The sequence below is a fragment of the Aotus nancymaae genome, unplaced genomic scaffold (genome assembly GCF_030222135.1).
Source record: "Aotus nancymaae isolate 86718 unplaced genomic scaffold, 86718_ANA_hifiasm-v0.15.2.pri h1tg000016l, whole genome shotgun sequence".
Classification (NCBI taxonomy): Eukaryota; Metazoa; Chordata; class Mammalia; order Primates; family Aotidae; genus Aotus; species Aotus nancymaae.
In genome coordinates, this window is record NW_026988428.1 from 7,930,499 (window position 1) to 7,946,065 (window position 15,567).

The window sequence follows — 15,567 nt, forward strand, 5'->3', positions numbered from 1 at the left end:
GCTTATCTTAATTAATTTTCTATGTGCACATATATGTACTCTTTGTTATTGGGTGGAGTGGCCTATAACAATTACAGTGCTGTTCTGGTGTTCTGGTTGTCCATATTCTTTCCTATATTGCCAATTTTTTCCTCTGGTGGTTGTATTAGTTTCTAAAAAAGAGATGTTATAATTTCCAAGTATGATTGTTTATTTCTTCCTTTAGCTACTTAAAAAAAAAACAAGAAGTTTCGTGGTGACTATGTAAGCCTTTATTTCTGTTTTGCTTTCTTTGATTCACATAACCTTATGATTTTGTAATTAATTTTGGAAAAGTTAAGCAGCATGGTAAATAAACATATTAAGTTTTAATTTTAGGGTTGCTTGACAGGGATTTTAACTATATTAAAATGATAAAATAATATTAGTGTAATGACTTTTCCATTTGGACCTTTAAAAATCAGGGAGGCATAATATCTTGTGAACCTATTAAACTTTAATGTCTTCTCTAGCCATTTTTTAGAAGTTAAAACTGTGTTCCTAGAACTAAAAAGTTAAATTTCAAGGTATAAATACAGTTTTGAAATTGTATTAATACACAGTTTCAAATATGTGATTAGTACATCTTTTAACAACCTCCCTTTAACATATCGTTGAATTATTTTTATTGGTTATAAATTTATACTGATTACATTGGAACTAGTCTGCATTCTAGAAATATTGTTACTTAGCATCTGATTTTGACTTTAAAAATGACTGTTATTTACAGTGTATTGGGGGTTTTTGCTGTATAATTTACATAGTTACTTTTATGAAAACAATAAAAGTCTATAGCTTTCCTAAAACTATATCTTTATTTCTTCATTCTTGTGGTTGCTTTTTCATTCAGGTGTAAGAGACCTATATTAAGGAACAAATGATAGCAAATGCTTTGTATAATCTGCCGGGTTCCAGTGTTAAAGTAAATCATTTGTTTTCCCTCTATATTTTAAATAAAATGTTTCTTTTATTTTCTTACTTGATTTATTTCTGCGTTAACCATAAATATTTTGAAGTTTAAGAACTATCAAACATAATGTGTTTTATGTTTTTGAGGAAAGAGACAAAGTTCTGTGGGTGCTGGAGAACTAACATAATGAATAGATTCTTTATGGAAAAACATTTCTGGCTGTTAATAGACTAGAGGGTCTGTGATATGCAGTTTTTCTTTTTCTGGGGATTAGTTGTGGTGGACAAAACTGGATTAAGTCAGGAGGCTTAGATAGTTTTGTCTTCACTACTAACTTATTTGACTTGAGAAAAATAATCTACATCTGTTAAGTGATAAAATGAGATGTTCTAAAGTATTTTTCAGTTGTGTGATTTTTTGAAATTAGATTATTTTTGCTTCTGAACTATACAAAAAAGTTTCAGAACTCAGTAATTGTTTATGATAATTTTGAATGGTAAATTAGAAATTGTAAATTATGTGTTATTTAAAAAGATTGTTTCTTACACAATCTTTAGATTATCCAGTACAAGATTGGATCTACAGAAAAAATCTGAAGCCCTTGAAAACATCAAGCAAAAGCTTATCAAGCAAGAGGAAGAAAAAGTAATACTGAAACAAGAATTGGAAACTTTAAGTCAGGATGCAAAGATGCAGCATGAGGAGTTGAATAACAGAATTCAAACAACAGTAACAGAACTACAAAAAGTGAAAATGGAGAAAGAAGCTTTAATGACAGAGCTTTCTACAGTAAAAGAGAAACTATCAAAAGTTTCTAATTCTTTGAAAAACTCCAAAAGTGAATTTGAAAAGGAGAATCAGAAAGGAAAAGCTGCTATTTTAGACTTGGTTAGTAGTTTACATTTACTTTCTTAGGGAGAAGTGATTATTTTACTTAAAATGTACTGATTTTTCTGCTTAGTTCACAGTTTGCTTTTCATCCCACATTTTAATAATTTAAAATAGTTCTTATGAGGAAATTAGTTGTGATTGCTTGACCCGAAAAGAAGCCCAAGATAATGGTGTGGGTGTGTGTGCGCCTGTGAGTGTGCCATTTTCTAAAGGGCAACAATATTTTCAGTTGAATATCACAGTCTTTCTCCTGTGTTATTAGTATCTTACCTTTATGTTCCTTTCTGTTTGGAGAAATTATTTTCTATCTGTACAGTTTTCCTCTTGTTATTATTTTTTTATTTATCGTTTTCTAAGTTTTCTTGCTTTCATTTTCTTGAAGCCCATTGCTCTAAAAGTAGTGTGGCAAGTTAATTATAATGAATTGTGTGACATAAAATATGATTTCCAAAGTGTTCTAAAATATTGTCTTAATATTGTTTAAATATGTTATTGTGACTTGGTTGATGATCAAAACCTTTAGTGTTTTGTTGTCCCTCCTCCATTACTTCTGTAATATTTGCCTATTTTTATCATCGAAATGGATGATCCTGTCTCATCTTAGCTCATCAATAGTTTTAGTTTATTTCCTTGTTTGTATTTTACTAAGGTTATAAACTAAACTTCTTAAGGTTATTACAAATTTTTTTTATGTAATAATAGTTTTTATTTTTTTTTTAGGAGAAAACTTGCAAAGAATTAAAGCATCAACTTCAAGTACAGATGGAAAACACACTTAAGGAACAGAAGGAACTGAAAAAGTCACTTGAAAAAGAGAATGAGGTAAGATTTTCTTTTTTCTGTAACATAAAATATGTAAAGTATAGTAAGGTCTTTATATTTTAAATGAATATATAAAGCATGTTTGTTCTTGGGGGAGTTTCCACAGAGAATTTTTTTTTTAAATATTTTCAAGGGAAAAAAGTATTTTCACATTGATATAGGTCATAGGTTTATTTCTCTGAAATGTAACAAATCGTGTATATAGTTTAAAATTGTTATTTGTATTTTACCTACTATTAAAAAGACTTAAGCTAGTTTATAACCAAAGGTCCAAATAAAGAAATATAATTAGTAAAGACAGCAAATTGAGTCAGTGAACTACAGAGTTAAGGAACATTATTATGGTTGAAAAAGAAATCTTAAAATGCTTTCTATAGAAATCACCTTTTAAAGGCTCTTTATTTCATGGACAGTTTTACTCATACAGATGTATACTTGATAATGGTTGTATAATGACCAAGATATTTTTCTGTGGTTACTGCTTCTATTGTTTCCAGCAAAAACAGACAAGCACATGATTAAACAAATAGGTATAATATATGGTTGTTATTCTCTGAAGCCATACCTGCTAGCTGCTATAGTCCAGGCATGGGACTTTCTAGAAAATCTTATTTGATAAAGGAGCAAGACATAGTACTGACAAGTATTTGATGTGATTGTATTCTAGTTGTTAATTGAAAGCAGACTTGTATTGTAGATGCCAGCCATGTAAGTAGCAAAATTATAATTGCTTCATGCCCAAGTTCTGAATCAAGATTGTCCAAATTTACATCCTGGCTACACCATTTATTAGCTATGCCATTTTGCCGCATTTTAGACAGAATATTTAATCTCTGTGCTCTAGTTTCTATATGATAGAGTCTGTTTGAATCTATGTGATAGAGTTATTATGAGAAATAAATGGGTTAATATTTTTTTTTATTTTTTTGAGACGGAGTCTCACTCTGTCGCCCAGACTAGAGTGCAGTGGTGCAGTCTCGGCTCACTTCAACCTCTGCCTCCTTTCTTGCAATTTTCCTGCCTCAGCCTCCCAAGTAGCTGGGACTACAGGCACAAGCCGCCATGCCTGGCTAATTTTTTTTGTATTTTAGTAGAGATGGGCAGCCGTGTTGCCCAGGCTGGTCTCAAACTCCTGAGCTCAGGCAATCCACCCACCTCGGCCTCCCAAAGTGTTGGGATTACAGGGTGAGCCACCTCGCCTGGCCAGGTTAATATCTTTTAAAGTACCCAGGACACTGACTATAATAAATGCTCATATGCTAGTTATTATTTTAACATTGGTTATCATATCATATCATCCTTATTGTCGTACTATCTGACTCCTGTTTTGCATAAAAATATTTTGCTGTTCATTGTGGAGATAAGCTGAGACATTTGTATATAACAGTAAAACTTTTTTCAGAGTAACTTTGGATTTGGGCAAATGTTCAAATGTAATGCTAAGTTCTTAGTGAAATATGCATAGAACTGAAAACATGACTTTGGTTGGAGGGTCAGAGATAATAGTAGTTTACCTTGGCCACAGAGGAACCTCAATGTGACTTCAGTATGATATTTGAATTTGAAGAGAAACATATCCTAGTGGATTGTACAAACAAAGTAGAAGTAAAATATGCCCCAGATAGCTCTAAATGAGGTAACTGTTCTGCAGTGTAGTTTTTTTTTTTTTTTTTTTTTTGAAACAGAGTCTCACTCTGTCACCTGGGTTGGAGTGCAGTGATGCGATCTCAGCTCACTGCTGTAACCTCCACCTCCTAGGTTCAAGTGATTTCCTTCCTCAGCTTCCCGAGTAGCTGGGATTACAGGTTCTCACCACCATGCCTGGCTAATTTTTGTATTTTTAGTAGAGACAGATTTCACCATGTTGACCAGGCTGGTCTCAAGCTCCTGATCTCAAGTGATCTGCCTGCCTCGGCCTCCCAAAGTGCTGGGATTACAGGCGTGAGCACCTGGCCTGTGCAGTGTATTTTCATGTCATCAGACAGACACTAAACATATTTGTTAAAAGTGATTTTGGTTTTATCATAGTTACTATCTATTCTCTGTGACAATTGTGGCCAACAGGCTTATTGGCATATGAGAATGTTTTTGAAAGACAATAGACATCCAGCAATCATTGATGTTGACATACCTATTTTCTGTGATACAAGAGAATACTGATCATTTACAAGGTCTAACTATACAGTCATAAGTGAAAAAGAAAGGTAATGTTGAATAATAAAGATTAATCTAGCATGTCATCTAATAGCTATGTTGGTTGTGAAAGCAAGATGGGGGCAGGTATCTTTACTGATTATCTGTAGCCAACACCCTCAGTAATTTCTTCCTAGAGTAGTGCCTGGAGTGTAGTAGTTACTCAGTAAATTGTCTTTTGAATGAACAAATGAAGGCCAAATAGATTTTTTTTTCTTTTAGGCTTCTCATCAGTTGAAATTGGAACTCAATTCAATTCAGGAACAACTTATACAGGCCCAGAATACTTTAAAACAAAAGGAAAAGGAAGAGCGGCAACTTCAGGGGAACATAAATGAGCTAAAGCAATCAAGTGAACAGAAGAAAAAACAAATTGAAGCACTCCAAGGAGAACTTAAAATTGCTGTTTTACAGAAGGTAGTGATATATTTGTTTACTTTTTACAGGGAGAAAAACTTGGCAATTAAGAAAATAATATGATGATTAATACAGATGGATGAGTTGCAACATAGAAAAGTTTACACGAGCTAAATTTTTTTCTAAGTTCAGTGTGTGAATAAAGCATTTGATTATAATATCAAATACCTGAGTCTGGATTTCCATTCACTATAACTCTGTTGTCAGATAATTGTTATTTAAAATTATAGTGCTAATCATTTGATAGACATGAAACTACCTTATTAAAAATAATATATAACTGGCTGGGCGCAGTGGCTCATGCCTGTAATCCCAGCACTCTGAGATGGGTGGATCATCTGAGGTCAGGAGTTCAAGAACAGCCTGGCCAACATGGTAAAACCCAGTCTCTACTAAAAATACAAAAATTAGATGGGCATGGTGGTACGTGCCTATTATCCCAGCTACTTGGGAAGCTGAGGCAGGAGAATCACTTGAACCCAGGAGGTGAAGGTTGCCGTGAGCTGCGATCATGCCACATGCTAGGTGACAGAGGGACTCTCTCTCAAAAATAATAATAATAATAATAATAACATATAACTAACAACACTTAAGGGAATAATTTATGCAACATTCATAGTGTATTAGAAAAACTTAAAGAAATTTAAAATAAATTCTTCTTATTAAGGGCTAAGAACAAAAATTACAAAGTAGGGTATATTAAAAACTTTCAGTAGTATAAAGCTTCATATAGTTTTAATTATTTAATATTTTAAGTTACACCATAATGATTTCCATTTCCAAACCTATTCTAATTTATTATTGAGCATGTTTTTTATTCTTAAGTTTTTCAATACTTATCCAGACCAAGAGTTGTAAAAACAGATTGTACTTAATATGAAATATATGAACAAAATGATTTATTTCTCTACTGTTAATATGTCCATGTTAATTGATCTGTGGAGAAGAAAGTAGAATCCCTACTATGTAGAATAAACTAAATATATTATACCACTAGAGTACAAAGTATATAAATTAAAACAATAAAAAATACACATTTTATGTTGACCACTGTTTTTATAACTATTATTACGCTACTTTACAAAATAGTAGTTCTCTAATAATACAACCAAGAATAGACAAATGTGTCTATTCTTTTGTTTGTGTTACCATCTATAATCAAAATCAGCATGTAATTATCACAGTGCATGCTTGGTTGTCTACTTTCAGATCCTGAGGTCATTTTCTTCAAAATGTGCTAGGCTTGTATCTTAAGTATTTACAAAATCTTCATTTTTATAGCATCATAACAGTGAAATAAAAAATGCAAGTATTTTTAGCCTGTTTTCTTATTTAAAATTTATGAGTTACAGTAACATTTCTTTTGGATTTGTGATTAATATATATTGCCTGTACAGTTGACCCTCCATATCTGTAGATTCCGTAACTGCAGTTGGAATTGAAAATATTTGAGAGAAGAAAAGCAATAAAAAGTTACAGTAGAGCATTAAAAAATAATGCCAAATTGGCTGGGTGCAGTAGCTCACACCTGTAATCACAGCACTTTGGGAGGCCGAGGTGGGCAAATCACTTAAGGACAGGAGTTCAAGACCAGCTTGGCCAACATGGTGAAACCCTGTCTCTACTAAAAATACAAAAATTAGCTGGCATGGTGGTGCGCACCCGTAGTCCCAGCTACTTGGGAGACTGAGGCTACTTGGGAGGCAGGAGAATTGCTTGAACCCGGGAGGCGGAGGTTGCAGTGAGCCAAGATCATGCCACTGCACTCCAGCTTGGGCAACGGAGTGAGACTCTGTCTCAAAAAAGCAAAACAAAACAAAACCAAAACAAACAAACAAGAAAACCAAAATTTAAAATATAGTAAAACAACTACTTACATAGCATTTACATTGTATTAGGTATTGTAAGTAATCTAAAGATGTTTGAGCCAGGCAGATCTGAATTTACATTTTGTTTAATTTTATTAAATTTGGACACACATTAGCTTACTGGTCATAGAGAAATGATTCTTTCTTCTGAGCTCAATTAAATGGAGTCATAGAGTTGTTATAAAGATTGAGATAATGTATTTAAGGTTTCTAGTACTGTGACCCATACAATGTAGAAGTAAAACAGTTGTTAGATATTATATGGAAGTATAGCACACTGTGATCTGAAAGTGTCAGTGTATATGGCAGACCATGTAGTAATAGGCCACGACAAAGTTACCATTGTCACTGGCCCATGGTGAAGTAGGGAAAACAAGGATAATGTTTAGATATATTTGTGTACATGCTTAAATATATATATATACACACATACATAAAACAAAAATATATATACACACACATTATAGATATCTATAGATATATAGCTTAATTCTATAGATGTAGAGTTATAGATATCTATATATAATTTTTCACGTTGAAGATCATAATGCACTTACACATTTTCTACATATATATAAAAAGTAATAGTACAACATTAAAAATAATACAAAATTTTAAATACAGTAAAACAACTATTTACATAGCATTTATGTTGTTAATGCTGTGTTACCTAATGGTATTGTAAGTTATCTAGAGATGATTTAAAGCATTATATATAGCATAGGACTATTTGGGACTTGCTGATGTAGAATCAAGAAAGCATGCTGTTAAATCAACAATCCCTCACCAACTTTGTTCAAAAGCTAATGTGGGAATATTAAATGAATAGGGTATGGCTCCTTACTCTCAAGTAGCTTAGAATTTAATGAGAAAGAAAGTATGTAAAGAAACAGAAAACTGGCCGGGCGCGGTGGCTCACGCCTGTAATCCTAGCACTTTGGGAGGCCGAGGTGGGTGGATCACGAGGTCATGAGGTCGAGACCATCCTGGTCAACATGGTGAAACCCCGTCTCTACTAAAAATACAAAAAATTAGCTGGGCATGGTGGCACGTACCTGTAATCCCAGCTACTCAGGAGGCTGAGGCAGGAGAATTGCCTGAACCCAGGAGGCGGAGGTTGCGGTGAGCCGAGATCGCGCCATTGTACTCCAGCCTGGGTAACAAGAGCGAAACTCCGTCTCAAAAAAAAAAAAAAAGAAATGAATGAATCAGTCTGTTATAGGAGAAATACTGAAAGCCCAAACATGAGCCCAAAGAGCCATTATGGTCATTATTGAGACTTCACAGAGAGCTTAGTTAAGAGTTAGAACAATAATTAAAGAATAAGAAACTAGATTTGTGAAAAAATGTTAAATAGTATTTTAGAAAAGAAAATGTGTAAGTGCATTATGGAAAAAAATGTCCAGGAATTCTTCAATATGAATTGGAGGAAGAATTCTATGAAGGGAAGATGGCAGGGGATGTTACCAGATAATGTACAGGGAGATTAATTCTCTCCTCCTCCATAGGCAGTTAGCATCAATTCCTGTCACTCTGTCTCCTAGCTCTCTTGAATTCATCCTTTTTGTTTTCCACTGCCACAGCCTTAGTCCAGAATTTCTTTTTGTCTTCTCTGGGCTATTAATATAGCCTAATAAATGTTCCAGGCTCTCCAGTCTATTTGTCATTCATTCATTTGAGAAACATTCCTAGGCACTTATTTTATGCCACGGCACAATTCTAGGTGCTGAAGATACAGCTGTGAACAAAACAGACATGGGACCTGTTCTTGTGGAGCTTATGCTTTAGTGAGTAGAGAAATGAAACAGAGAAGTGTGAAAGATAATGATGGGATGTAATTCTACTAAAGGTTGGGTGATCAAAGAAGCCTTGCTGGAGATTTGAATTGATGTGGTATTTTCTAAAAACAGATGCTCAATATGGGTTAAATTTGGTTGTGAGGGAAGGAAGTAACATGAGATGAGCTCAGATAATCAGATGAGCCAGAATATTTATATGCAAATTAGTAGATTATAAGATAACAGAATGGTATATTTTGTTCTGAGGGCAATTGGACTCTAATGGAGAATTTAGAACAGAGAATGATGAGATTTGACTAAAGAGAAAATAAAGGAGCAAGCAGAAAAGGCACTGAAAAACTATCAGAATAATTTAGACAGTATGCCATCATGACATGAACTAAAGAATTAGAGGTGAATGATTTGTGAATATTTTTTGGAAGTTGAATCATCAGGACTTTCTGATAGATTCAAAGAGCTAATAGAAGAACAAGGATAACTCTGGGTTTGGGTTTGTGCATGTTGGTAGTTGGTAATGCCATTTACTGGGGGAAGTAGGAGCTTTTTGATGCTCAGGGCTGCTGTCAGGAATCCAGATTTCTGCTTGAGATAGATAATGTCAGTCATTCAAGGGAGACATCAGGAAGATACATGGATATAAGAACCCCGAGTTCAGGTGGAGAGGTTGCAGTTAGAGACATAAATTTGGGAATCAGTTTTAAAGAAGATCTTTAAAGCCTGGGTCTAGATGAGATTTTTTTTTTCTTTTTTCTTTTTTTTTTTTTTGAGATGGCATCTCTCTCTGTCTCTTAGGATGGAGTGCAGTGGCGTGATCTTGGCTCACTGCAACATCCGCCTCCCAGGTTCAAGTGATTCTCCTGCCTCGGCCTCAAGTGTAGCTGGGATTCAGGTGCCCACCACCACACCCGGCTAATTTTTGTATTTTTAGTAGAGATGGGGTTTCACCATGTTGGACAGGCTGGTCTTGAACTCCTGACCTCAGGTGATCCAACTGCCTCGGCCTCCCAAAGTGCTGGAATTACAGGCGTGAGCCAACATGCCTGGCCTAGTTGAGATCTTCTAAGGAGAGAGTGTATGGATTAAAAGAGGGCCAGCAATAGAACTTTGGGGTCTCTCAACATTCAGAGAAGTAGAAGAAAAGGAGCTAGGAAAAGATTTTGAGAAGTTATGACCAGCAAGGTAGGAAGATACCTAAAATATAAGGTACCTTGGAAACCAGGTTGAAGGAAGTGTTTCTATCTAGAAGGAGACATAATCAACTATATCAGGTTCAACTGAGAGGTCAAATAAGATGTTGACAAGGATAAGAACACAGGGAGGGGAGCACTACATCCTGGGGTCTGTTGGGGAGAAATAGGGGAGGGACAGCCGGGGGTGGGGAGTTGGGGAGAGATAGCATGGGGAGAAATGCCAGATATAGGTGAACGGGAGGAAGGCAGCAAATCACACTGCCACGTATGCAACAATCTTGCATGTTCTTCACATGTACCCCAAAACCTAAAATGCAATTAAAAAAAAAATTTGTGACAAAAAGCCAAAAAAAAAAAAGAATATAGGATTTTGGAACATGGGAGTCACTAATGACTTCAACAGCAGTTTTATTGAAGTAGTGTGTTTTAAAAGTCAAATACCTATTTTTCATGCCATGTATATGTATGTATTTTAACTATATCATAATTTGTGCATATCTCCTGAATCTTCTTGAAGACTAAAGACAAGTTTAGAGTTTAGAGGAGCTTTAAAACTTTCTGAGATTTTCTTTTTTTGCCTTGATATTAATTAAGATGACCTGTAGAATTTTCTTGAGTTATTCTTGAATTTCCAAGGGTAGAAACTATATATTTTTATTTATTTTTATTTTTTATTGCATTTTAGGTTTTGGGGTACATGTGAAGAACATGCAAGATTGTTGCATAGGTGCATATGTGGCAGTGTGATTTGCTGCCTTCCTTCCCTTCACCTATATGTGGCGTTTCTCCCCATGCTATCTCTCCCCAACTCCCCACCCCACGCTGTCCCTCCCCTATTTCCCCCCAACAGACCCCAGTGTATAGTGCTCCCCTCCCTGTGTCCATGTGTTCTCATTGTTCAACACCCACCTATGAGTGAGAACATGCAATGTTTGATTTTGTGTTCTTGTGTCAGTTTGCTGAGAATGATGGTTTCCAGGTTCATCCATGTCCCTACAAAGGACGCGAACTCATTGTTTTTTATGGCTGCATAATATTCCATGGTGTATATGTGCCACATTTTCCCTGTCCAGTCTATCATCGATGGGCATTTGGGTTGGTTCCAGGTCTTTGCTATTGTAAACTGTGCTGCAATGAACATTCGTGTGCATGTGTCCTTATAGTAGAACGATTTATAATCCTTTGGATATATACCCAGTAATGGGATTGCTGGGTCAAATGGAATTTCTATTTCTAGGTCCTTGAGGAATCGCCACACTGTCTTCCACAATGGTTGAACTAATTTACACTCCCACCAACAGTGTAAAAGTGTTCCTATTTCTCCACATCCTCTCCAGCATCTGTTGTCTCCAGATTTTTTAATGATTGCCATTCTAACTGGCATGAGATGGTATCTCAATGTAGTTTTGATTTGCATTTCTCTAATGACCAGTGATGATGAGCATTTTTTCATATGTTTGTTGGCCTCATGTATGTCTTCTTTTGTAAAGTATCTGTTCATATCCTTCACCCACTTTTGAATGGGCTTGTCTGTTTTTTTCTTGTAAATCTGTTTTAGTTCTTTGTAAATTCTGGATATCAGCCCTTTGTCAGATGAGTAAGCTGCAAAAATTTTTTCCCATTCTGTTGGTTGCTCATTCACTCTAATCACTGTTTGTTTTGCTGTGCAGAAGCTGTGGAGTTTGATTAGGTCCCATTTGTCTATTTTGGCTTTTGTTGCCAATGCTTTTGGTGTTTTGGTCATGAAGTCCTTGCCTACGCCTCTGTCCTGAATGGTTTTGCCTAGATTTTCTTCTAGGGTTTTTATGGTGTTAGGTCTTATGTTTAAGTCTTTAATCCATCTGGAGTTAATTTTAGTGTAAGATGTCAGGAAGGGGTCCAGTTTCTGCTTTCATATGTCTAGCCAGTTTTCCCAACACCACTTATTAAACAGGGAATCTTTTCCCCATTGCTTGTTTTTGTCAGGTTTGTCAAAGATTGGATGGTTGTAGATATGTTGTGTTGCTTCCGAGGCCTCTGTTCTGTTCCATTGGTCTATATCTCTGTTTTGGTACCAGTACCGTGCTGTTTTGATTACTGTAGCCTTGTGGTATAGTTTGATGTCTGGTAGTGTGATGCCTCCCACTTTGTTCTTTTTGCTTAGAATTGACTTGGCTATGCAGGCTCTCTTTTGGTTCCATATGAAGTTTAAGGTGAAGTTTAAGTTTAAAGTTTTTTCCAGTTCTGTGAAGAAGGTCATTGGTAGCTTGATGGGGATAGCGTTGAATCTGTAAATTACTTTGGGCAGTATGGCCATTTTCACAATATTAATTCTTCCTAACCATGAACATGGAATGTTTCTCCATCTGTTTGTGTCCTCTCTTATTTCGTTGAGCAGTGGTTTGTAGTTCTCCTTGAAGAACTACAATTCTCATGTTGAAGAGGTCCTTTACGTTACTTGTTAGTTGTATTCCTAGGTATTTTATTCTCTTTGTAGCAATTGTGAATGGCAGTTCGTTCTTGATTTGGCTCTCTTTAAGTCTGTTATTGGTGTATAGGAATGCTTGTGATTTTTGCACATTGATTTTTTATCCTGAGACTTTGCTGAAGTTGCTTATCAGTTTCAGGAGATTTTGGGCTGAGACGATGGGGTCTTCTAGATATAAAATCATGTCATCTGCAAATAGAGACAGTTTGACTTCCTCCTTTCCTATTTGAATACCCTTTATTTCTTTTTCTTGCCTGATTGCTCTGGCTAGAACTTCCAGTACTATATTGAATAGGAGTGGTGAGAGAGGGCATCTTTGTCTAGTGCCAGATTTCAAAGGGAATGCTTCCAGTTTTTGCCCATTCAGTATGATATTGGCTGTGGGTTTGTCGTAAATAGCTGTTATTATTTTGAGATACGTTCCGTCAGTACCTAGTTTATTGAGGGTTTTTAGCATAAAGGGCTGTTGAATTTTGTCAAAGGCCTTCTCTGCATCAATTGAGATAATCATGTGGTTTTTGTCTTTGATTCTGTTTATGTGGTGAATTACATTTATAGACTTGCTTATGTTGAACCAGCCTTGCATTCCCGGGAAGAATCCTACTTGATCATGGTGGATAAGCTTTTTGATGTGCTGTTGCATCGGCTTGCCAGTATTTTGTTGAAGATTTTTGCATCTATGTTCATCATGGATATTGGCCTGTAGTTTTCTTTTCTTGTTGAGTCTCTGCCAGGTTTTGGTATCAGGATGATGTTGGTCTCATGGAAAGATTTGGGAAGGATTCCCTCTTTTTGGATTATTTGGAATAGTTTCAGAAGGAATGGTACCAGCTCCTCTTTGTATGTCTGGTAGAATTCGGCTGTGAACCCATCTGGACCTGGGCTTTTTTTGGGTGGTAGGCTCTTGGATTGCTGCCTCGACTTCAGACCTTGTTATTGGTCTGTTCAGGGTTTCGATTTCTTCCTGGTTTAGGCTTGGGAGGAGGCAACTGTCCAGGAATTTATCCATTTCTTCCAGGTTTTCTAGTTTATGTGCATAGAGTTGTTTGTAATAATCTCTGATGATGGTTTGAATTTCTGTGGAATCTGTGGTGATATCCCCTTTATCATTTTTTATTGCATCTATTTGATTATTCTCTCTTTTCTTTTTTATTAGTCTGGCTAGTGGTCTATTTTGTTGATCTTTTCAAAAAACCAGCTCCTGGATTTATTGATTTTTTGAAGGGTTTTTTGTGTCTCTATCTCCTTCAGTTCTGCTCTGATCTTAGTTATTTCTTGTCTTCTGCTAGGTTTTGAGTTTTTTTGATCTTGCTCCTTGAAACTATATATTAATACTTCAACAAAGTAATAGCTTCTTAATTTCATGTACAAGTTTCCCTTATTCCACCTTAAATTAGGTCAGCTGAGGCATCTAGCATTGCACGCTCCATCAGAATGTAATTGTTAATCCTTCTCCTGAGACCTGATAGTACTTCCCAGTGAAATGCCTTTTTTAATTTAATTACTATTGTATTTTATGGTCTTTAAATTGAAACTTGTTAGAATTTGTAATTCTTTGACTTTATAAGTAAGTTCTACCCTATTTGAGGTAGAATTTTAGAGCTTAAGTGTAGTTCATTTTATTCTTCGGAATTTTCTGCTAGATGTCTGGATTTTGCTTTATATTTGTAATTGGATTTTGGAATGCATACTGTTTTAAATAACCAATGTATATTTCAGACAGAGCTTGAGAGTAAACTACAGCAGCAGTCCACACAGACAGCCCAGGAACTTGCAGCAGAGAAAGAGAAAATGTCAATATTACAAAACAACTATGAAAAAAGTCAGGAAACTTTAAAACAGCTTCAATCCGATTTCTATGGGAAGGAATCTGAACTTCTAGCTACCAGGCAAGATCTGAAGGTATAGTAAACTATACTGTACCATAAAAACTCTGTAAGTTATTTATGGACATTTATTAAATGATCTGTTTGAATCCAGATGGGCAAGGGAATGTTAGTATTTGTGGAATAGCGTGCTGTTTTCTATTAAATTACTATTTTTGTATTAGCATGCTTTTAAAAATTATTTTGTATTATAACAAAATAATGATATACATAAATGTGGACATTTTAAGATGACATATCTATAATAGTAAGATAATTTGGATATATCTTAATTGTGACACTGTTAACTTATGTAAATATTATGCTGTCTTTATGTGCAAATAGCTTTGAAAATGGCCTGTAATTAGAAAATATGAGGAGTTTTAAATGTAAACCACTTGTGAAAAATGTAAGCAATTTTACCATTGCTTCTCAGGCAATTCTGACTTTAGTTTTATATACTTGTCAAGTTACCAAGATTACTAGAATGCCTAATGATTAAAATTAGGAGATTATAGCTCAAAAGAAACTTACCTTAATTATGTAGCAATGTATAGAAATTTTGGTTTTGGTAATACTATTTGATTAAAGTATCAAGCTTATCAAATTGAAGGATAATGGGAAAAGGGTAAAATTTTTAGGTCATGTGACAGTATCAATTTTCTAAGGAAAATGGAATGTTTGTGTTCTCTCACAGAAGGTTCAGCCAGTTTTTTTTTCTCTCTCTTTTTGTCAAGAGGAAATGCTTTCTGTTTCTTTCCTATGTTTGAGATTTTGTTTATTTAAAGTACATATTGCAAAATTCTGAGAATGAAAGAATATTAAAATGTTTTATTTAGATATAAAGCATATATTTTATCCATCGGCTGTTATAGGGAAGACTTTATGAAGGAGGTAGAACTTGATTAGGTCCTGAATTTGAATACACAGAGAATTCTGAGAAAGGTCATTTTATTCAGGGGCACATTTGCGAAAAGTTACCACAGTGAGAATGAGTAAAGAAAGCAGATAGTTAGCATAATTGCCTTGCTGGAGTGCTAGTTTATGTTTGGAATTAAGGTTTAAAAGGTTGGATCTAAATTGTGAAATATCTTAGATGCCTAGCAAAGATAATTGGATTTTGTATT

General features: G+C 35.0%; 1 protein-coding gene across 1 annotated transcript in view; it reads left to right on the forward strand.

The window, feature by feature from the left end:
• EEA1 (early endosome antigen 1) overlaps window positions 1-15,567 on the forward strand; it is a 158,180-nt gene that overhangs the window by 128,299 nt on the left and 14,314 nt on the right. Inside the window, exons 19-22 of the mRNA XM_021675624.2 lie at window positions 1,486-1,816; window positions 2,540-2,641; window positions 5,057-5,251; window positions 14,295-14,477. Coding sequence (XP_021531299.2) covers window positions 1,486-1,816; window positions 2,540-2,641; window positions 5,057-5,251; window positions 14,295-14,477 — 811 coding nt within the window. The remainder of the gene's footprint in view (window positions 1-1,485; window positions 1,817-2,539; window positions 2,642-5,056; window positions 5,252-14,294; window positions 14,478-15,567) is intronic.